General features: G+C 42.3%; 1 protein-coding gene across 4 annotated transcripts in view; it reads left to right on the top strand.

Moving 5' to 3' along the window:
- The window catches only part of NRP2 (neuropilin 2), a 154,897-nt gene that overhangs the window by 12,633 nt on the left and 117,992 nt on the right, over positions 1-24,272 (top strand). For all 4 annotated transcript variants that reach the window (XM_007501876.3, XM_007501877.3, XM_007501879.3 and 1 more), the window contains exon 2: positions 6,044-6,221. In XM_007501876.3, coding sequence (XP_007501938.1) covers positions 6,044-6,221 — 178 coding nt within the window. The remainder of the gene's footprint in view (positions 1-6,043; positions 6,222-24,272) is intronic.

Genomic DNA, 24,272 nt, shown 5'->3' with positions numbered 1-24,272 from the left:
CCATGTATGGAACTGTGGCACCTTGTTGTTGTTCCCAGAAATCCAAATAAAGAACAATAGCAACAACTAAACCCCTTTGGAAGGTAATAGAAGACCCATAGCCCCCTTTCCCTTATACCTTTGTTAGGGTTTGGCTCCAAATAATGACCGTGCAACATTACTAACCCACCTGATTGTCCTTTCCTGACTCTGGTACTATCGATGTGACTCTGAGCAAGTCACTTAACCTTCCTGGGGCTCAGTTTCCTCATTTGTAAAAAATGAGGAGGTTGAACTTGATGTCCTCTGAGGTCCCTTTTAGCTCCAGACCTATGAGCCTGAATTCATTTATGAACCCCGAGGCCTCTGACACGTTGTAGTTGTCTTGAGTCATTAGTCTAATAGGCTAATAGCAATTATTATAACTCACACTTATATAGTACTTTCACATTCATCACCCCGTTAGATCCTCTCAACAAGACTTTGGAGTAGACAGGACAAGTATTTGTAGTCACCCCCATTTAACAGATGAAGAAATGAGGTTAGAGAAGGTTTGGCCTCATAGCTGGCAAATGGTAAATCTGGGACTTGAAACCAGGTTTTAACATAATGAAGCATCAGAAGCAGAAAGGAAATCAAGTAGTCCAAACTCTTTCCTCTTTCCCCTAGCCACAGCTCCATTTTACAGAGGAGGAAACTGGGGTCCTTAAAGATGAAGTGTTAAAAGTCTCACAACTAATTAATAATTGCCATTTTGACTAAACCACCCTCCACGGAGATATGGCCCTTTGCTCTAGCAATTAAAAAACAAACAAAAACATGATAATATGTCTCTTTAAAGGTTAAGAATATTATAGGCTTAGAACTGGAGAGAACTGTAGGAATCATCTAATGCAAAAATCTCTTTTACAGATGAAGAAAATGAGGTCATGTCATAAGGATTGTAGGAAGCAGAGAAAGATGGTTGTTTTTTAATAGCTCTCCTTCACTCCAGCCTGCCTCCGACCGTAGCTAATATCCAAGCCTTGACTTGAACAGGAAACCAATTAATGCCTTGATTTTGTGTCTAAATTAGCTTAATTAGACTTCTCCTAAGCATGGTAATATTAGTGTGGAATCATGGGATTGATTAGGTCCTTGAGAGTTAACCTGGTCCAGCTCAACCGCTTCAGACAGATAAAACTTCTTTGGTTAATCCAGGATTTTGCTGCTCCTCTTTGGGGAAATAAATTTGTCTTAGATGACTTGAGTACTCACCATATGGTTGTGGAATGAAGTCCCTTGTCTACCTGACAGTGAGGCTGAGTAGTTCACACGATAGAAACTCCCTGACTTTGGAAGAGAGATAGGATGCATATGGAGAGTGGCTTCCCCAAGGGATTCCCTTGGATTAAGTTCTGTATTTCCTTGCTTTGACATTTCTTATATATGTGTGCCATTTTGAAAAATGATGGAAGCCACAAAAGCTTGAGATGATGCAACTTTTCCAGAGGGATTGCTTCAAGGCCTATTTTGACTGAATTTGAGCAGCAAAGTGCCTGAAAGTGGATGGGATGGATTCTAAACAAGAGGATGGGAGGTGGAAGCGGATTGAGAATGTTTTCTTTACAGTCGTTACTTCTGTATTTCAAGAGTTCATCTCTTTCCAAGAAAAATACGAGCTGAAACTCCAATATTTATCTTTATGGGATGTATGTCTGTGTAAATGATGTGCGATATTTTATGTGAGGGTGTGAAAGTGTGTACAAGAGTGAAGTGTGAATTACTAATACGTATATGGAACTGATGCATGTTCAATATCTCTATTTGTGTACATGTGTGTTTCAGAGGGAGATATCCAAACAAGAATCTGCATTTATAAATGTTTGTGTGTTGCGTAAGCTCACCCCATGGAATGAAAACAGATGTTTGGGAGTTCACAGATATTTTTATGGGTGCTTTCATTCAGATAAAGTAAAGGCAGAAAAAAAAAGGCTGGTTGCTTCTCTTGTTTGGGTTAAGCAAAGAATTTCTGGGAAACAACAGAAAAGGCTGTATTCCTGCCTCAGGATAAAAATAGTTCGGTTTTTGGTGGCCAAATCTGAAGCTAAGGAAATGATTGCTCCCCAGTGTGGATGAGAAATAAAAACTTCCTATGAGGAAGTTTCCTGTCATTATCGCTGACTTTTCTGTGTGCATGGCCCCTGGGAGAGAAGGATGTTCTTCTAGAATGTTTGGGAGGAGGGAGGAAATCGAGAGGGATGGAGAGACCTTTGAGCATGTGGTCTTCCCTTAAGGAGAGCCTCCCTAAAGCCCCAACCCCTACCTAGAAGTGATTTCCATCCCTACCCCACCAAATGTCTCACACTTCACTGTTTGATCTCTCCAAAGACATTTTTTTCACACTAACTTTTATTATATCTATCTGTGCATAGGTTTCATGCTCCCTCTCTTCTTCTCATCCCTCCCTACCTGACCAACCAATAATCTGGAAACTTCTTAAGAGAAAGAAACTGAGTTTCATTATAATCTTTGTATTTCTGGTGCAAAGCCTTGTGCTTGGTAGCATAGCAAATCCTGTGTTTAAAGCTGGAAGGGAAGTCTAATCCCCTCAGTTTTACAGATAAAGAAACTGAGGTGCATAAAAGTTAAATGATTTATTCACAGTCACACAGATATAAAGTTTCTAAGGAAGGATTTGAACCAAGGCCTTCCTGATTCTTAAGTTTAACACTGTAGTTTATGATCACCCTATGCTGTCTGTCTAATAAATAAGATGTAACAGATCTCTGGAATGGGGGGAGAAGCATTCATAGGGTTGTAGTTATATATGGGGCTCCACTGATGAATTTTGGGGGGATTTTATTTTATTTTTTATTTTTATTTTATTTTATTTTTTCCATAGTTACATGATCCTTGTTGTCTCCTTCCCTTCTTCCCTACCCCCTCCCAGAGTTGACAAGCAATTTCACTGGGTTTTACATATATTATCACTCAAATCCTATTTCCATATTATTCATTTTTGTAATAGAGTAATCTTTTAAAATACTGGTGATTTTTTTAGCAGAAATATACTTGCGGGACACTTAAATTTGATCACAATTGTTAAAATATTCTCTATTGGTTTCTTAAGTCTAGACAACAAAACAAATCAAACCCTGATTTATAGTGTGATTTAAAAAAAAAACAACCTTACCTTCCATCTTATTTTTATTTATTTATTTTTAAATTTTATTTAATTAGTTAATTTAGAATATTTTTCCATGGTTACAAGATTCATGTTCTTTCTCTCCCCTTCCCCCAAACCCTTCCCAGAGCTGACGTGCAATTCCACTGGGTTTTTATTTTTATTTATTTTTAAAAATTTCTTACCTTCCATCTTAGAATCAATATTATGTATTGATTCCAAGGGAGAAGAATGGCAAGGGATAAGCAATGAGGGTTAAGTGACTTGCCCAGGATGACACACAGCTAGGAAGTGTTTGAGATCAAATTTGAACCCAGGATCTCTTGTCTCTTGGCCTGACTTTCAATCCATTGAGCCCCTATAGCATGATTTCTGATGTGGCACATGCTCACACTGAAAAATTAACAAGTATGAGTTGGCTCCAGCAGTCCCCAGAATCTCAGAGGTCTCCTTAGACTAATCTCCAAATTTTATAGAGGAGAGAACTGAGGGCTAGAAACATTTGATGATTGTCTCATGGTCACACAGGGGTGAAAAGGAATTAGGATTTGAACCCAGGGCTTCTCTAACTTGAGACTGCCACTCTTGCCATTAATCTCTGAAGCTATTCTTGGTCAGGAAAGCCCTGTTCGAATTCCAACTCTGTCTTATTTCTGCTGTGCAACTGTAGGCAAGTTCCTTGACCTCTCTGGGCTTGTTTCCTCTGTGAGTGAATAGGTAAGATGATTCTCATACTCCCGTAATTGTGAAGAAAGAACTTGACAAGATGCTCTATAACTGTGAGGAGGCATGTCTTCCATGGAATGAAGCAAATAGGATACCGATGGTTTCTAAGTAGGAGCCTCCATGAGTTTCCTGGCCAGGATCGTGGTTTGGGTGAGCAGGTCTGTCTTCCATGAATGGCTGCAAAGGGACTGACTATATACTAGAAAATGATTTCTTCTCCCCCACTCACGGAGCAGCTGGCGCTCAGAGTTCCCACACCTAAGCCTTTCCCAAAGGATCAGGCTCATTCCTCCTTCTGGTTCCCTCCCATTCATTAGGCAGCAGCAGTGGGACGCAGTCTGTCTTCCTCCTCTGAATTATGCTGGGTGCCCTGCTTGAGAGTATGGTTTATGGCGCCTGGGATACCCCCAAGGACTTGGTTACAGAAGAATGGGCTCCTTTCAATCCATTGATCATTCATGGTCTCATCTGTGCCTCTCTTCAAGGGGTCGTGCCTTTGTGTTCTCGGACCCAGTCATTAGGTAGAAGATAGTGTGGTGTGTCCCTGCTCAGAGCTCAGAGGAAATGGCCTGCTTTTGTTTTTCCGCCCAGGAGGAAATGGGACCAGACTCCATTAGATTTCAGAATTCTGCTCTGTGCTCTTCTCCCATTTGAACCCCTCAAGGTGAACTGGTTAAAAGGCTACTTGTCTGGCTCTGGGTCCTAAGCGAGGCTCCGCCGTGTGCCCCATCTTTTATGCATTAAGTCCTGTCAGGCTGATAATCTAAAGCAGAAGTATGGGAGACGGTAATACCGACAGACATGGGGAATAGTAAACTGCACCTGTAGAGTTAAAAATGCATGACCCTCTCCCTAAAAGAGCGAACGCACCAGAAAGATCCTGCCCTGTTGGGTGACTGCTGAGGCATAATACATAATTCACAGGACCATGCTGCTTCATGCAGATGGCAATATTAAAGAATGATTGATGCTAAGAGAAGCCAAGGAAAAGTCCCAGGAAAATCTCCCAGAGCCCTCTTCCTATTTCCATGGCGCTCCTACTTTCCTGTCGTCTTCCTGTTTGACTGGGGATATTCAAAGAAAACCCCATGTTTCCTTGGAAACCCCTAGGTGCCATGGGATTTTATCCCCAGTTATTATATTCCCCAAATGTCATCAACCCAATGGGCTAAGGGAGCGCAGAAGTCCTCTCCCATCATCCCCCTCTTCTTCCTTTGAAGATTCCCCATTCCATCATCCCCCATGAAGCTGTTCATCTTCATCAGCGTGCAGCCAGGCAGGGGAGGAGAAGTAAGAGTCAGCTGACTGAGCTTCGGCTCTCTTTCAAGTGGGTTGGTTGAAACTCAATGTAGCAGTAGCACTCTCTTGTGGTGACCAGGTTGGGAGGGACGGCTGGGCGGAGGGAAAAGAGTGGGAAATCAAATGAGCCCAAAGCACCTTGGTGGAAATTCTGAGTCTGGAACGAAACCATATTCTGATGGACTTATTTTTTTCCCCTTCCTGGTGGGCAATGTAATAATAAATCAAATGTGTGGTATATTTGAGATTAAATGTTTGGGGATTTTTTTTCCTCCCCTTTAAAAAAAAAAGAAGCTGAAATCGCCGTCTAGGGAAGGGTTTGCTATAAATCCAGAGCTGGAAAATGCTTCCTTGCCCCACTGTAATTGTTACCAGGCTGTTTGTGGGACAGCTCTTCAAAACCACGATGGTCAATTATGAACTGGAGCCTTTAATTCACACCGGTGGGGTGGGCTGGTGCCAAGCTGGAGAAAATGAAGGAGTTGTGAGTTAAAGAGTAAGGTGAGCCATTTGGACAAGGAAAAAGAAAAGGGCCACCAAAGGCAGATATGAAAAAAGGGTGCGTGTGTGCGTGTGGGTCACTTAAGTTTGTGCCCCCCCCCTTATTTGAAGTTGGGTAATTGGAATATCTATGGCCCTTTCCTGGCACATTTTCATTTGGCGGGGGTGTCTATGCATATCTGGTAGGGCAAGAAGGGATGAGTTGTAATAATTTTGCCCACAGAATGAGTAAATGCATCAGCCCTGTTACACTGCCATAAAAGGTCAGTAAAATAATTTTTAATCATCCCCTCAGAGAGAGGGAGAGAAGGGAAGGGGGCGGATCAAAAGAACCGATTTAAAATTGGTGGTGTTGTTTGTCTTCCTTTTCAGGCCTACCTTGTGGAGGTCGTTTGAATTCCAAAGATGCCGGCTATATCACGTCTCCTGGCTATCCCCAGGACTATCCCTCTCACCAGAACTGTGAGTGGATCGTTTATGCTCCAGAACCCAATCAGAAGATTGTCCTCAACTTCAACCCTCATTTTGAGATCGAAAAGCATGACTGCAAGTAAGTGCTGCCTTGTTCCCTGGTAGTAACCAGAGAGAGCACTTCCCTCTTACCAGTACCATCACCACCTAAATTCCATGATGTAAGCGATCAATAACTCCTGAAACCTGATTCTCCATGGTGAGCCTTGGCTCCAGACTGTATTTCTTTAGGTTTTTATCTCTTGGGGCAAGAAAGGCGTAGCTGACCCAATGGCACGAGAGTAAGGAGCCTTCTGGCTATGAAGAGACCAAAAACCCCCAAGAGTCTACTATGGTGGGTCATAGACTTTGTATGTATCCATAGATGAAGACTTACTTTGATCCATACAGTTGGGCTTTCTTCCATTTGTGGTTTGGGGATGGGGACCAGAGAGCAAAAAGTGACCTTCTTCGAAGTCATCTTCAGCTGCCCTGAGTGCGTGGTTTATTCAGCATTCCTTTCAGGATCTCTCTGAGCTATGATAAGGGATTGGTTATTGGGAGGCTCAGGACATAAACAGGCTTACGGTTTCCTCCAGGAGCCCTGTGTTGCCCTGGTTCCATATCCAGACTGAAAAAATAACTCTCTGCAAATAAAGATATTATCAGATTCTGATTGAGATCCAAATATCACATTTTAAAAAATAACTGGTAGTCAGGTGGATTCAATGAACATTTATTAAGCCCCTACTATCTGGAGGGCATTGTTTAAGGCGGTCAGATCCAAAGATAAAGATAAAAAGAAAATCGCACTTGCCCTCAGAGAGCTGGGATTAGAAACTAGGTCTCCTGACTTTCTGTCACATGAGGCATCTAGCTTTTCCAGTCCTTAGCAAAGAGGGAAGTCTTTTTTTTTTTTAAAGGAAAAATGCCACGTTAAGTAGATTAATTAACCAGGGGATTTTTGGAGCCCCTACTATGTGCCCAGCACTGAGGGCACATTCAAAAGTTATTAAAAAGGAACACATAGATGGATAAATGCAAGTAAGCCACATGGATTGTGCTGTGATTTCATTGAAGTCTCAGATTTTGACATTGCCAGTTTCTGAATGGGTACCATGGGCGGCTCTTGAAACATATCGAAGGCTATATTGTTGAACTCAGTGAATTATTGTCACTTTTTCCCTGTGGCTCTTTTCTATCTGACATATTTTCCCTAACAAGACTTACTCCTTGCTAAGGATTGGAGGACAGGACGGATTGCTGGCTGTCTCGTGTGATTTCATGTCAGGAGAACGAGTTTTTAATCCCAGCTTCACCCTAGATTCCAAAGATGACTGAGGGTACTGCATTCAGTTCTTTGCTTCAGTGGAATTCACCTATGCAGGGATCTTTCCCCATCAACTTAAAAAGTTTCTTGTTTATTTTCCGCTCTACATAACGGTGTAGGAGCCTTCAACCTGGGCAGCTGATGCCCTTGTTTCTCTGGCTGGGAGTTCATGAGATGAGAGCCCTGCATGTTGGTACAGAAGGACCAGAGCTTGGGGCTGATGGGGCTGCTCAGAGAAATTTGAGTAAGCACCTCTGCCTCTACAGAGGGCTCACTTCTATTCTGCTGATGACAGCAGAGCTCTCTGTGAAATCTCTAGGAGGTCATCTTATGTTTATGCATCAGTGGTATAGGGGGAAATCACAAGTTCCTCAAGGAAAAATCTGGGAGCTAATAAGCATGGCACAAAGCGCCTGGGCAGCACGAAAGGTTACATAAGCATGTTCTTGCACTGCTCCAGGAAGCTTTCCCTACTCAGAAGGAACATGGTCCAAAAGTATTTCTGGATGAAGTTGTCATGGGGGGCCCTTAAGGCTATAATTCCTCCTGCTTTCCCCCAAATGCCCAGTTAAGGGGAGAATTCACTGGTTTTGCCACTCTGCTGAGAACTACCCAGAGGGATTTGCCATTGTTGCTTGTTCAGTGGGAGCACATAGATTCAGACTCATCTTCCCCTTTACCAGGCTTTCTAGTCATCTTCCCTTTTTCTACTTTTCTACTTCTCTCACCCCTAACCCCCTTCCACTGGCCCAACCCAGATCATGTTTGATGGAACCTAAATGTACAGGGAGGTCAGAAGGAGGTCATCCTGGGGTATATTGCTTTCCAGGGGTACCCATTTGGGCAGGAAGGGCTCAGATAGGGTCATTTGAAATTCCTGGCAACAGAGATTTGATTACATCCTTCATTCCTTTCAAGTTCCACCCCCACCCTTTCCCTCTTTCCCCCCCTCTTCATTCACTGTGCATTTTTGTATTCTCATCTTTACCATTTGGGGAGGCACATCTGTTTCTTTCAAACCTTCCTCTTTTCAGTTTCTATTCTTTTGGCTGACCATTTGCATTCAGAAGAAACTGGCTCTACCCCCACCTTTTTTTTTTATTTCATTATGAAAGGAATAATTTATTGTAATTGAAGTCCTGGAAGGTGTCTCTCTCCTCCCTCCCTCCCTCCCTACCCCTTCTCCCCTTCTCTCTCTCTCTCTCTCTCTCTCTCTCTCTCTCTCTCTCTCTCTCTCTCTCTCTCTCTCTCTCTCTCTCTCTCTCCCTCCCTCCCTCTCTCTGTCTCTTTCTCCTCCTCCCTTTCTCTGTCTCTCTTTTCCTCTCTCCACTTTCCCCTCCCCCTTTCCCTTTCCTCTTGTCTTTCTTCTCTCTATTTATCTCTCTCTCACCCTCCTCCTCCTCCTTCCTTCTATTTCCCTCTTCCTGCTTTTTCTCTCTTTTCCTCTTTCCCTTTCTCCCTCCCCCCTCTTTCCTTCTCCTCTCTCTGTTTCTCTCCCCCCCTCTCCCTCCCTCTTTTCCTCTCTCCCTCTCTCCCTCTCTCTCCACACCTCCTTCTTTCTCTCTCTGGGTTTCATCTCTGTTCCAAGGAAGCTTGGAAGGCCCTTCAAATCAAAGGAAATCAGCCTCTTCTGTCTTTTCCTTTTGTGTGCATCTTATAGGCTGAGTCTGGTTCAGTGCTTGCAGGATTGATGTTTCCAAAAATAAAACTTGGAACTTGTGCTATTGCCTGAACTGTCCTTCAGATGATAGGACACAGAAGCCACACCAAAGCATCATGGGGTGGGGGGTGTCGGAAGGGGGAGTGGAGATAGGAATGAGTAAGAAGTTCATGGTTTACAAAAAAAAATTTAAACCCTTTCCAGCTGAGAGGAAGGAACTCAGATCGTGTTTTCCCTACAGGTTCCTCTTGTTCTATCTACAGGATTGAATCCAGCAACTACTTTGTGAGCTGGGAACTGTTCCCTGGTTTGAAAGGATTATCTGAGGTTATTTTCAAAGCAGTGGCCAGCAAGCCATTCTCTTCCCTCACCTTGGGGACTTGCATCCTTAGAGCTGAGTCAGGGGATTCAGAAAGCTCCAGTGAGCTTCAGGTTCATAGCTCTAGGGTTGAAAGGGACCTCAGAGGCCATCTGACCCAGCCTCCTCATTAGGACATCGAGGTGTCTCCAGGCCTGGAGCCAGGAAGACCTGTGTTCAAATCTGGCCTGACACTTACCAGCTGTGTGGCCCTTGGCAAATAACTCAATTTTAAAAATTAATTTTAATTTAAAATTTAACTTGGTTTCTTAATTTTTGAAATGGGTATAATAATAGCCCCTATCTCCCAGGGTGAGGATAAAATGAGATAATAATTCAAAAGTATTAGCACAGTGCCTAGAACAGAGTAAGCATAGAAATGTTAGCTATTATCATCATCATTATTATTTTACAGATGAAGAAACTGAGGCCCAAGGACGTGAATGGTCCTGGCCAAAACCATAGAGATGGTAATTGGCAGAGATGGGATTTTGACCCAACTCTATTGATTCTAGCACCAGTGGTTTTAACTTTGCCTATGTGTGTATATATGTCATATATACATATATAATATGATTTACTTTGGAAACAAATTTGAGTTAATTAATTGCATTAAATAAATTGAGTTAAACTTTTGTGACTTTCAAATGAAAACACTTAATTTGGTTTACTGTGCAGTTAACTTCTTAGTCAGCCCCTGAACCTCATCACCACTTGTGGATTTGGCTTGCCGTTGGGAAAATTGGACTCAATGGCCACCATCTTTGGCTGGCTCCCCTTGAAAATAATCTGAACACTAAACATCCCAGGGCTTCCCTTTGACCTGCTCACTGGCCTCGCACAGAAACCGAATCCATTCAATGCATTGCCAGTTTACAGTGGCTAAAGGGGTAAAAGGAGGCAGAGTGGCCAGAGCATGAGGCTGTACCCAAGGCCATTTGGGCCAATGGGGAGAAGCTGTCTGCATGCCTGTGGTGCTGGCCAATGATGATTTGGTTTCTTGGGCAGACAAAGGCTTTGCAGTGGAGCCATGACCCAGTTGGTTGAGTGTTGTTGTTTTTTTTCCTGTGGGGGAAACACATGGTAAGTTAAACAGGAAAAAAGAAGAAATCTTTTACAGATGATGCAGAGTTAACTCATGAGTGACTAAATCATATCCTGGAGACAGTTTAACACTCTTAGTCATCGCCTAAAGCTACTGGCCACCTTGTTGTTCAGTTGTTTCAGTTGTATCTGACTCTTTGTGACCTTATTTGGGGTTTTCTTGGCAAAGAATGGAGTGATTTGCATTATCTTTCCCCAGTTCATTTTATAGATGAGGAAACTGAGGCAAACAGGGTAAAGGGACTTGCCCAGGGTGATGCACATCTGAAGCCGGATTCAAATTGAAGTCTTCCTGACACCCCCCCCAGGCCCAGCAGTCTATCTACTGTGCCACCTTGCTGCCCTTTTGGCCACCTCAGGATAAAGACCCAATCTTGAAGGATCTGGGCTTCCTTACAGATGCCACTTCAGTAAAATGCCTTGAAAGTCCACTTTTTTTTAAAAGAGAAGAGGAGATGGCACTAACAGACATTTATAGATACCATCCTGACACCAGAAAGACTTTAAAGATAGATTTTGTAGGCCAAAAAACCCACAGGACAATTGGCATTATAAAGACCCCAGACTGTATTAAATAAAGTATTTCCTTATTTGGTTGGACACTAGGTGGCTCAGGAAACTCATCTTCATGAGTTCAAATCTGGCCTCAGACACTTAGTGGTTGTGTGACCCTGAGCAAGTCACATAACCCTATTTGCCTCAGTTTCCTCATCTGTAAAATGAACTGGAAAAGGAAATGACAAACCATTCCAGTATCTTTGCCAAGAAAAAGGACCACAAAGAGTCTGACAACTGGACACTTATTTATCTGGCACTGATAGTGAATGAATTTGCCACACAACAGAAGTTTATCTTTTTAAATGCCAAAATGTAAAAACAATTTAAACCATATTTGGTAGAAATCTTTCTGAAACGTGTTACACACTTGCTTGTCTTAATAAGCAGAGGATACGGATCAGGGTTAAACTTGTTCTGGATGATTCAAGGTTGTAATTATAAACATAATTTATGGTACAGGACGGTAATAGAATGGCTTCAGGGGCTATGATGGTATATTAGTTTGTCTGCCCCAAGTCTGAATGACTGCAACTACTATGTTATTTGAATTTTTATCTTTGCTCTTCATGTCTCCTCCCTCTGAGGCTGGCAGTTATAATCATTCCCCTGCTTGTGGCAACCTCTTCCTCCTAATTTGTTGCTTCTAATCTGTCTGTGGACCTGGAAACCAGATAACTAAACCTGTTAGAATAATATGTAAAGTAAGAGTAAATTGTCTGTGATTTGGCTTGAGGGGTTCTCTCTTGAGTAAAGTACATAAGCTTTCTGGTTCCTGGTCTTCATAATATAGGAGCATAGATTAAGGCTTGGTGTCAGATTCTTTGTGACCTCATTTGGGTTTTTCTTGGCAAAGATACTGGGGTGGTTTGCCATTTCCTTTTCCCTCATTTTACAAATGAAGAAACTGAGGCAAACAAGGTTAAATGACTTGCCCAGGGTCACACAGCTAGTAAGTATCTGAGTCTAGATTTGATCTTAGAAGATGGGTCTTCTTGACTCTCGGCTCAGCACTCTGTCCAGAGGGCCATCTAGCTGCCCCCCAAATATGAGACATGACAGATCATTCAATCCAACTCTTGTATACTAGGGCAAAACAACAGTTATTTATAGCAGCTTGTTTGCAAACATACTGTTTGGAAATCGTGACAGTCCAAATGCAAGATTCACTGTGGATTGCCCTCTAAACAATGCATTTTATCTTCTGATTGGGAAAACCACTTGGGAATTTCATAATACACAATCCTACTTGTTCTCACTCTCAACCCTGGCACCTCCTCTGAATCTGGAGCTTCCCTGGGGGCTAGCATCTTACCCAATGTAATTCGATGTAATTCTCCCATCTAGTTACATAGGGCAAGGTTCTGCCTCAAGAAATTCAGTGGGAACTCCGAGGGTGGAGGGAAGGAGAAACAAAGGGAAATACCCAGTGAAGAAAACAAGAGGGGAAAAATGGGGCAACTCAAGGCGTGATCATGAAGATTATTGGAAATATAGAACATCCATGGGGCCATGAAGTCTTAGATTTAGAACTGGAGGGAACCGTGGAGGTCAGTGAGTTTATCCCACCTCTCCCCCCAATCCTTTCTTTCTGACCCTTTTCTTTTTATTTTTTTAAGATAGAGATCCCGGAACCATTAGGCTGAGAGCAATTCAAGAGAATGTCCCCCTGGATTTAGTGGAGGAATGCATTCAAGCCTTCCCAGAGAAATAATGGGCTAAGTTTGTTTAGAGAAGTAGATTCCACAGCTTCCTTTGGTAAAAAGGTCAGAGGATCATAGATTTAGACCAAGAAAGGATCTTAGAGGCCATCTAATATGATTCTCTCATTTTTTAAGTAAGGAAACTGAGGCTCAGAGAAATGATTATTCAAGGTCACTCATACTACCTTGTCCAGTAGTAAGAGTAGAATCAGGATTTAAACCTGGATTCATTAACTCCAAAATCCGTGTTCTTTCCACTGTATTGGACATCTTGGGTGCCTAGATCTCACAGTCTAGCTCTTTCCATTGCAGAATACAATTGTAAGAAATTCAAGAATATAACTGATTCCTCACAAAACTAAAAAATGTAATAAAAATTTTAAATAACATTTTTGTTCAAAAATGACAGTTTTGCTCTTAAGAGGAAAACCTTAGAAAGTGTTGTTCTGAACCTCATGAAACTATACTGGAAGAAGGTATAGTCTTGAATGACAAGTGAGGTACCAGTTTGTATGATGCTAATAGCCCAGGGATGATGGGTACTGTGCCTGGCACATAATAGCTACTTAATAAATTCAAATTACTGGATTGACTGCCAATACAGGGAGAGAGAAGAGGCTAGGAGAAAGAAAAGGAGAAGAAAGCTGTACAGTTTTTACTTCTCCTTCAAGCTGCTGGGTATCTATCTCCCAGTTGTGTTCTTTTTCTCATTTATCCCAAGTCCTGGGGTCCTGGAAAAGGGCTGCCAACCACCTGGTAAACAGCCTTGGACTTATTTTATCTCCGAACTGGCTGCTTCTAACAGAGGTACAGTCATGATGGCTGATTTTTAAAAATGTAGATTTGGGTAACTCTCATGAAGCTTGTGGTCTGCGCTCCTAAGTGTGCAATTAATAATAATGAGTAAATAACCCTTTTGACACATATCATAGAGACAGTAAGATGGGTCTTCAAACCAGGGGCCCATTAAGGCAGGCATGTTATTATCATATTATGGTAAACGACTTGGAGCTTCCAAAGATAGTCTGATGGGAATTGCCTCAGACAAAAGTCAAGAGGCTCACAAAAGGCATACGGCACTTTGGGTATTTCCTTCATTTTTTATGCCTGGCTTGTTGGCAAAAGACCTTGTTACTTTTTTGGTCCTTTGTCTCTACTGGTGACACTTGTCTTTGTTCCTTTTCCTTATCAGGGATGCCAACCAGGTGCGTTGTCTGTTGCCCTACTGCTTAAGCATGTGGGAACCTGTCTGGGTCCTTTGTAAACCTTTTGATTTCTTTCTTTTCTTTCCATTTCTTCCTCCTGCCTGCCAGAGTCACCTCTGGATTCCAGCAGGGCAGTCAAGGAAAGAGATGGCTTTCTGTGCCTTACGTAAGGCAGCTAGGACTTTTCCCGTGAGGTCTAGGTCTCAATTAGCAGCAAGAAACCACCTCTCCTCAATCTTCACCCTGCCTCCCTCCACCCCAGTGAACCCACTTCCCACTCCCCTCAGCCCCCCGTCCATCTCCCCTTCAGATTCCTTGCCATTCTCCCTACCACCTTCTGACTGCATCTGGAATCGGAGGATGTGAGGGCGAGTAATAGAGTGTCAGTGGAAGTAATTGATTCCTCACATGGAGAGAATTCTCTCGCCTTTACTGTCAATGGAGCTGAACCAGAGCTTGGGAGGGTGAGCGAGACATGTAAACAGTCCATGGCTGAGCTGTCAGGGCCAAGCTAGACACACCAGAGAGTGAGTGAGTGAGAGGGAAAACAGCGGAACAAATAATTGTTTTAGTGCAGAGGAAAGGAGTAAATAATATTTTAGCCCAAGAATGGGCATTTTGAAAGAGGAGGATACCTGGAGCTGGAAATGTTTCTAATTTCCTTTCTGGATAGAAATAATAGGTTTTAACCAGAGCTTTATTTATTTATTTCTTGTCTCAAGGTGGGCGGTTTATCTCTTCTTCATTGCCCATTATCATCATCATTATCATTAAAATAATTATTGTTATAATTATTTACTGATGATACCTCTGGTTTAATGGGATACCTTTCATCCAAAGGGTTCAAAGCACTTTATCTCCTCCCATCATGCCTTGAGGAAGGCAGAGTGAAGGGAATCATTACTCTTTGTTTTATAGTCTGGGAACCTGAGGTATCAAGAGACAAAGAACTTGGCTCAAGTCACGGAACAAGTTAGAGGCTTTGCAGGATGCAGACTCTCCATCTGATTGGCTTTTTATTAGTCTTGGGTGCTTCCAGCAGCTCGGTTTCTATTCCTCCCAAGTCTCTCCTTCTGGCCCCTTATTGTCTCAATTCAGACTCCAGCTAGCTCTTCCTGGCCCCCTGTGAGGGACCCCAGAGCTATGGGGTGGTTGTAATTTCCATTTCTCAGAAGGACAGGTTGCTAAAACACAAAAGGACTGCATGATGCCATGATTCCCTTCTTTCCTCAGGCACCATCTTTCAAACCACTGTCACGTGAAGTGGGGAACAAGCTTTTGCAGACCATATTTCAAGTCCCTATTCAGGGGAAGGCCACTCACACTAGGTGCTTGGAGTTTGGGAGGGAAGCTTTTCTGCAACCTGATTAGCAGCTTGTGTCCCAGTTACATCTTTCCAGACTAGCCTCCAACTGGACCCATCAAACACTCAAGCATTTTTGCTATTCCCAAACCTGCCAGTTCCCTCCAACTCATTCTAGCTAGAAAGATGGAGTCTTCTCCGCTAGGGGAAGATCAGAACTCTCCCCCAGCTTTGAATGTGTCCAGTCGCTTTTAGACTCAGCAGGAACAAGGTATTCATAATTCACCTTCCAGAAGAAGAGCCAGGACATAAATGGGATGAAAGTCAAGCAATTGCTGAGTGAGGGAAGCCATTTCAGTCGACTAGCCACTGGGTGCCTACTCTTCTGTTCAGAGAACTCATGTGAGCTCATCATTTTCCTCCTGCCATAGTTTTTACTCAGTGATCAGTTAATCCCAGGAGCCAGGGGAAACTCCAGGCCCTGTAACCCGAAGCCACATGTGAAAAGAATCACATGTGAGAAGAACAGGACCAGTCCCACCTGCCATGTATTGCTGAAATGCCTCCCCTGCCTCTTTAGGCTTCTGCATGGAACGCTTCAAATGCCCTTTGCCTTTTCTGGGCTTTGTAGTAGAGGCTGGATGCCAGAAAATGGAAGGGAAAGGAGGATGGCAGAAAATGACTAAAAGAATAAAGCCCTCACAAATGAAAAAAAAAAAAAAACCACGACCCAAACCCCTCTCAGATGCAGTAATTCCCTCATCCCAGAGCACCTCTGCTCTCAGCAAGGATCCCATTTTCTGGACAGATGGAGAGGTTATGACTTGCTTTCACAATTTGATCCTCTGGGAGTTGGGAGTAGTAAATGACTGTCTGGGAGCAAACTGCTCACCCGGGTGAAGGGAATGAACTCTTCCCTCACAACAGGGTACAGTTGGGAAGTGCACTGGAAGAAGGGGTTTGGTAAATTACCCTGATGCCTTTCTCTGCCTCACCTTGGGATCAGGACCCATTATGCATTGCCATTAAAACGATGCTCTTGTCTGTTCCCCAAAGCATCCCTGGGTCATTTTATTCCCCTTTGGCACAGAATTCTGAAGGAGCCATGCCTTGCCATTATGACCATTTTACAGATGCGGAAATGGAAGCTTAGGGAGATCAGAAGTTGGCTCCTTCAGTGGACCAACTGAGAACCCAAATGACCAGTGCCTGGGGTGAGCCACCACCGACGCTTCCTGCTCCTTCATGATATACTCCTTGTAAGTACAGTAAGAAACAGCTCTGAAGGAAGTGCCTGGACATTCCGAGCCCCACTTCTTTCTGCTGCTCAATAGCAAACACTCGGAAGGGGCCTTGGGAGTTAAAGAGTGAGGGTGAAGATTTTATAGAGTTGGTCCTGGAGACAGAAATAGAACTAAACAGCCATGTGTAAACCCCGAATAAACAGCCTGCCGAAAAGTATTAAACAGCACATTAGCACATCTTGTTTTCTTATGTAACGAATGCTTTTCCAGAAATGTCCCATCTGAGCAAGATTCTCATCAGTGTTGTTCCTCCCAGGAGCAGGGGGGCTAGCCACATTGCCACAGGAATGTGACCAACTGGAAAGAAAAATCCGAAAGCATGGGAGAAGTGTTCAGCCAGGGCTCACGCGTGTGTGTGCGTGTGTGCGTGTGTGTGTGTGTGTGTGTGTGTGTGTGTGTGTGTGTGTGTGTGTGTGTGTGTGTCTGGGGGTGGTAGTGTCGGAGCTCTGCCGAGTGGGTTTCATCCGCCTAAAGTTCATCTGCAGTGAGAACTGTCAGACATGCGGTCTGAAAAGAGAAGTCTCCTTCTTTATGGAAAGGAACATTCTTAGCAGTTTGCTATAGGAGGGACAATAAGCAGTGAACAGATCTCCCCTATTGTGGCTCTTCTATGGAAAAACACCCAACTGTTATAAATAGACGGTTTAGGTAGTTTCCATTTTCTTGGCTTCGGGGTTGAGGGGGGATAATCCTTCAGTTTGGTTTGGGTTATAACTCCCTACGTGCTTCTTTGCTAAATGGCCCCATGTCAGCTCCCTCCCACCCCAGCCCAAAGCCCCGGTGACTGACTGAGAATGAATGGCTACAAATATTAAAGTTTGGGGTTGGGAAGCAATAAAGAGGTGGCGAAAGAAGTGCCAAGTAATAGCCATTAAAAAATCCGCTCGACCTAGACCCAGGTTCATTCATAGAAACTGAGTATGTGTGTCTAAGCCACACAGACCACCAAAACATAGAGAGAAACAATTCTTATCTAATGTCTCGGGATCATAATACAGTTGCAATGGCCCTTTGAGGTCATCTGGTTCCAAACTCTTCACTTTACATATGCGGAAATTGAGGTTCAGAGAAAAGAACCAGGGTCCCCTGAAAAATAAAATTGGGACTTAGGCCCATATCTTCTTTTTTTTTAATTTTATTTAATTAGTTGATTTTAGAATATTTTTCCATAGTTAAAAGATTCATGTTCTTTCCCTCCCCTTCCCCAAACCCCCTCCCATAGCTGGTGGGCAATTCCACTGGTAGACCCATATCTTCTGTTCTTTCTACTGTATCTTCTGTTGTTGACTTGTTTTAGTTGTGTTTGACTCTTCATGACTCCATTTGGGGTTTTCTTGGCAAATATACTGGAGTGGTTTGTCATTTCCTTCTCCAGCTCATTTTGCAGATGAGGAAACTGAGGCAAACAGAATTAAATGACTGACTTGCCCAGAGTCGCTTGGCTAGGAAGTGTCTGAGGCCAGATTTGAACTCAGGAAGAGGAGTCTTCCTAATTCTGCCCAGAAGCCTATCCATTGGTCACCTAGCTGCCCACATTTATCTATATCTATGTGGTCTGCATCCCTATATTTGATACCTTCAACTGATGTCACCATAGATATATTTATACTATATATGCCCAGCTCTCTGTAGGAACTTAACAAATACTCATTGCTTGATTGTTTATTGGTTGGTATGTATGTACGGGCATCATAATACATTTGAAAAGGCATTTGGATTTGAAACCAGAAGAAAAGTCAGGTCACTTCATTTCTGAGACTTGATCTCATCTGTAAAACGAGGGGGTTGGATTAGATGACTTTTAACATTCCTTCCAGCTCTAAAAGAAGGGAGCCAGGAGATAAAATGGATAGAGCCCTGTGCTTGGGATCAGGAAGACCTGAGTTAAAATCCTGCCTCAGGCATTTTCTAGCTCTGACACCCTAAGGAATTCACTTAAATTCTTTCAGCCTCAGTTGTAAAGGACAGCTAAGTAGCACAGTGGATAGTGTCAGGAAGCTATGTGACTGTGGACATCAGAAACCCTGTTGGCCTCAGTTTCCTCATCTGTAAAATAAGCTAGAGAGGGAAATGGCAAACCAAGCCAAGATCCTTGCCTCAGTTTCTTCCTATGTAAAATAAGTTGGAGAAGGAAATAGCAAGCTACTCCAGTATCTTTCCTCATATGTAAAATGGACTAAATGAGATTTCATAAGTACTTTGCCAGTCAGTAGTCAATCAACAGACATTGATTAAGCACTTACTGTGTTGAGCATTGGGAATACCAATCAGAATACATGGGCATGTTATAGAAAGACATTATCCAGCCTCAAGGAACAAGCATTCTAATAAGGTTAAGTTTGGGGTTCCTGATGTCGAAGTCTGGATTATAACCTTTTAAAAAATGAAGAAATAGCCTGGCTACTGTCCTCTAGTGGAGCTTTTGGGGGTAGTCATGTATGCAGAAGGAGTCCCTGGGGCCAAAGAGTACTTCTAAGGTGTGAATCCCATGGATGAAGTTTTCTGGGGAATAATGGACAAGTCCAGAATGCTATAGAAATTCTATGGCTGCTACTGGGATTGTTCTCTCTATGATCCTACAGTATGTAGCTCAACAGCCACTTGATGGGCATGGCGTAGGAGATCTGTGACTCATTGATACACGTGTACTTGTAAAAATATAGCCCTTAAATAAATGGCCATAAAGGGGCATAATTGCCTTTCTTCCCTTCCATTTCTACCAGAAAAGAGATGAATGGCACTTATTTATCTTTAAAACTGGTGTTGGGGCAGCTGGGAGGCTATGTGGATAAAAATCTAGGTCTGGAGACAGGAGGACCTGGGTTCAAATGTGGCCTCAGGCACTTCCCAGCTTGGTTACCCTGGGCAAGTCACTTAACCACAATTACCTAGCCCATACTGATTTTCTCCCTTAGAACTGATACTTACTATTGATTCCAAAATAGAAAGAAAGTCAGGGTTTTAAAAAGAAATAGACAGACATATATATATATATATATATATATATATATATATATATATGTGTGTGTGTGTGTGTGTGTGTGTGTGTGTGTGTGTGTGTGTGTGTGCTATGTGATGCTTATATTCATATACTTAGAGATCTGAATTTTTACAATTAAATACAGGGTGAATTTTAGATGAAATAAGTGTACTGAAGCCACGAGCTCTGAATCCAGTTACCCTTCCTTCTCTCTGTTTGCCATCTTATTGTAGGTGTGTCCCTCTTAGTCTTTGTCTTCGGGATAATAAACCAAATGGCCAGTGAAGAGAATTCTTCAGTTAGGTTATATGCATTATGATCCATCTGTGGAAATCCACACGACTGGTACATAAGCTTATTAGGGGTGTCTCTCAAGGCTTTCTTCTGACTCCTGTGGACCTTTTTCCAAACTGTGCAGAGACATGCATTAGACCCTAAGTGGTTTGCTGAACCTTGGCGGAGCCCATATGGGCCATTCATTCACTGTGAGATACCTCAGTTTAAATTAGGAGAGTTTCTGGAGAAGCCCTTCAAAATCTCTCCTGAACCAGTTTAACTACATTTTTTATTATTGGACTTGAAGGCTACCGAATTGACCATTTGTTTCGGCATCATGAATGTCGTCTCTTTGTGTTTTTAGTAGCCTTGCCTTCTGAGAAGTGGAAATGCTAGTCCTCAATTTTTTTGCCACCTACCTTCCACACAGTTTTTTTTTTATTTGAGGATTAATGAGACAGTGTTTGTTTAGGAGGGAAAAAAAAAGTCTTTGAGCTCCTTGGAAGAAAGGCACTCCGGGAGGTGATATATTCCCTGGCCTGGGTAATCTATCCATGAAATATGGCACTTTGAAAGTGTGAGAAACATCTCAAATCACTCTGACAGCATTTTAATTATAGTTGATTTGTTTGCAGCTAATAGTGAAAATGCTGTCAAAGTGATTTGAGATGTGTTTTTTCCACTCATAATGTTATATTTCATGTTTTGGGAGTCATTGAAGCAGAGTTTTGATTTCAAGAAACACATGGAATGGCTCAGTGAGTGTGAGAAGATAAGAGTCTGCATAAAGTGGATGGGAGTTTTTCAGATACCAAAAGCCCTTATCAAAAAATAGACTATTGTTAACATAGTATACCCATGTGAAATAGGGTCTTAAGAATATACTTGTAACATAAGCCATGGAAAAAGGAAGCATGGTACTTGGTTGCCAGATTGGGCCTTTGGGATTTGGGTACAGCTGCCGCCATTGAGTTGTGTTTCACTGTGTGGAATGATCATGATGCATTGGTAGCCATAACTTATAACATCAATAGGATACTTAGATTATAGGGCAATGATGGTGAACCTTTTAGAGACTGAGTGCCCAAACTGTAGCTTTCATGTTGCATGTGAGTCTCTCCTCCCCCGCCTCATCCCAGGCAGGGGAGGGAGGAAGCACTTCCTTTGGGCTGCTGGTCAGAAGGGTAGGTGAAGTGAGAAATGCCCTCAGGCCAATGAGGAAAAGGGGAAGGGAGCATCCCTCCTCCAACAAGCGAGCCATAGGTTCACCAACATGGTTATATAGGGTATATCATTGTACCCCATTAATGAGAAATGCTGTATATAAAATTCAGTCAAAATCATCCTGTCCTGGAAGTTTTATCCACTGTGTCTTTTAGCTTCTAATTGTTGCTATATAGACTGAGCTTTCTTTTGGTGTCTTGCTAAGTTGGGTTCAGGGGAAGTTGTCCTTCTAAAAACCAGAAAGTCCTCTGGGTGACCCAATGCATAGAGTGATGGTAATCTGTAAAATATCATAATGGGGAGTAAATCCAGTTTCAGAAACTTCCTAGCTGTGTGACCTTGGGCTAGTTACTTAATCTCTGTTTGCCATTGGAGAAGGAAATGGCAAACTACTCCAATATCCTTGCCAAGAAACCCCCGGACAGACGTCCATGGGGACACAGAGCCTCAGACACATCTGAAACAAATGAACCACATGATACCATAATAGTATTTCCTACTTCCCAGAGTTGTCATAAAGAGCAAATGAAATAATATAGGTAAAACTTTTTGTAAACCTCATGGTGCTGAATAAATGCTAAATAGTATTACTGAGAAGTTCAGCTGAAATTATTGCTTCCCCTTTCTCTCCTGGACACGTATCAAGGCTAGCATTTTCTATGAATCTCGCTAAAAACTGAAGGAGATCATTGCTTGGCTTAAAATTAGGATATGTGAATGGTCCAGATTATATACGATTCCCGTGACTTTCCTAGGCTCCCAGATCCCCACACCTATCAATAGCTATTTTCTCCTCATTCAATTTATGTTGGTACTTGCTTTGGAATGGCAGAGAGAAGATTACTTAAAAAAAAAAGAATAATTTGTGTTATTTATGTTCTTGGATCCACCATGTGGATTTAGGGAGGACAGCCTAGATCTTGAAATTTAAAAGAACATTATGGAAATATTCTCCAAGGTATTGGCTTGGTGAATGGCCATCAGAATCCGTGAACAGAAGAATAACAGGACCCTGAAGGGAAGAGTCCTAGCGTGCACAAGGACCAGAAACAGAGAAGTTCACACACTCTCTCTTTACTTTAAGTCTGAAGTTCAGAAGTGATGCTCTAGCTTTGCAAGGAATTTTTTCATTTTGAGAGAGATTATATGCCTAATGAAAGACAAACAGAGCAGTTAATATGCATCTCTTAGTTGGTTCAGGCTTCAGTCCTTAAGACCGATAGTGTGTTTTTAGAGAAGCGTTTCAGGTTTTGTGGGGTCTCCGAGACTCTGCCCTCAGCCAGGAAAGAACCCCCTGAAGAGCCACCCAGGGAGACGGAGGCCCTCAGATTCCCCAGTAGCTCTTATCAGACTTTGAGCTACATTTGTTCTGCAACCACAGGCTTTCTAAGCACTATCGAGCTCTTCACAAATTCAGTTGATAATGTTGAAATATCGAAGGAGATTTGTTCCGTTTGTAGGAAATCCTTCAATAATAACACATTTCCCTGAATGAGTCAGTTGTGGCAGGAGACAAGTGAAGCATTCTCTATGTGTCATTTGGATTGTGACGTTTTGTTTAAAAAAAAAAGTGGGGAAAGGATGTTATGTGGTTAAACGGGGTCATGAATACTGTGCTGAACTCGGTAGAATGACTACTTCACAGCAGTGTAATTGTTAGGAATCATGTTTCTTAGCAGTTTTAGAGCAACAAAATGCTTTTCTCAAAAGAGTCTCGTGAGGTAGAGATGACAAACGTCATCCCCATTTTACAGATGAGGACCTTGAGGTTAAAGAACATGCTGGTTGTCAAACTGATGAACCCAGATCTTCCTGCTCCAAGTCTGATACCCATTTAAACATACTACATTGCTTTTCAAATGGTATTCATGTAGTAAAACCCAGATCTCATCCAAAGATCATAGGAACCTACAGCTAGGGTCAGAAAGGTCCTCCAGATATCGTTCTGACCAATCTCCTCATTTTGCAGATGGATTTTTTTTAATGTTTTTAATACCCCCCCCAATTACATGTAAAAATAAAAATTTAAATCTTTTTTTAAAAAAATCTGAGGGACAGCTAGGTGGGTCAGTGGATAGAGAGCCATGCCTGGCGATAGGGTGTCCTGGGTTCAAATGTGGCCTCAGATACTTCCTAGTTGTGTGATCCTGGGCAAGTCACTTAACCCCCATTGCCTAGCCCTTATTGCTCTTCTACCTCAAAACCGAAGCTTCATATCAATTCTAAGACAGAAGGTAAAGGTTTAAAAAAATCTTTTTTGAGTTCCAAATTCTCTTTCTCTTTCCTTTCATTCTTCTCTTCCCCTCTTCCTGAGATGGTAAGCAATCCAATATAGATTTTACATGTGCAATCACATTTTTCTGTATTAGTCATCTTGAGAAAGAATGTGAAATCAGTATGTCAGGGTCTGCATTCAGATTCCATCAGTTCTTTCTCTGGAGGAGGATGGCATTTTTCTTCATGAGTCTTTGAGGATTGTCTTGGATCACTGTATTGCTAAGAATAGCTAAGTCATTCACGGTTGATTGTTGCACAAATATTGCTGTTACTCTGTACAATGTTCTCTTGGTTCTTCTCACTTCACTTTGTATCAGTTCATGTAAGTCTTTCCAGGTTTTTCTGAAATCATCCTTGCAGAGAGATTATTAAACAGATTCACTATAGGGATCCATTTAAATCACAAGTTCTTCTTGTACAGTGAGAGTATTATTGGTTTATAAAAATGTGTTTTGGATTTAACTTTATAAAATATACCTTAATATTTTAAATTTTTTCATCTCAGGATCTAGCATGGCACCTTGTACACAATAGGCTTAAAATTAATTTTTAACTTATTAAAAAAAACCTTACTTTTCATTTTAGGATTTATCCTAAGTATTGATTCCAAGGCAGAAGACAGGTAAAGTTGAGTGACTTACTTGTCTAGGGTCACACAACTAGGAAGTGTCTGAGGCCAAATTTGAACCCAGGACTTTCCAACTCCAGGCCTGGCTCTCTATCCATTGAGCCACCTAGCTGCCTCTCAAATAGGTTTTTAATGAAATGTTTTGTCTATTTGAACAAAGGTGAAGAGGAGAGGAAGGGGAGGAAGAGAATAAGCATTTATAGTGTAGACACTATAAACTATGTGCCAGGTACATAAGGAAAGC

The sequence above is a fragment of the Monodelphis domestica genome, chromosome 8, assembly GCF_027887165.1.
Source record: "Monodelphis domestica isolate mMonDom1 chromosome 8, mMonDom1.pri, whole genome shotgun sequence".
NCBI lineage: Eukaryota > Metazoa > Chordata > Mammalia > Didelphimorphia > Didelphidae > Monodelphis > Monodelphis domestica.
This window is presented reverse-complemented; position numbering and strand designations above follow the sequence as displayed.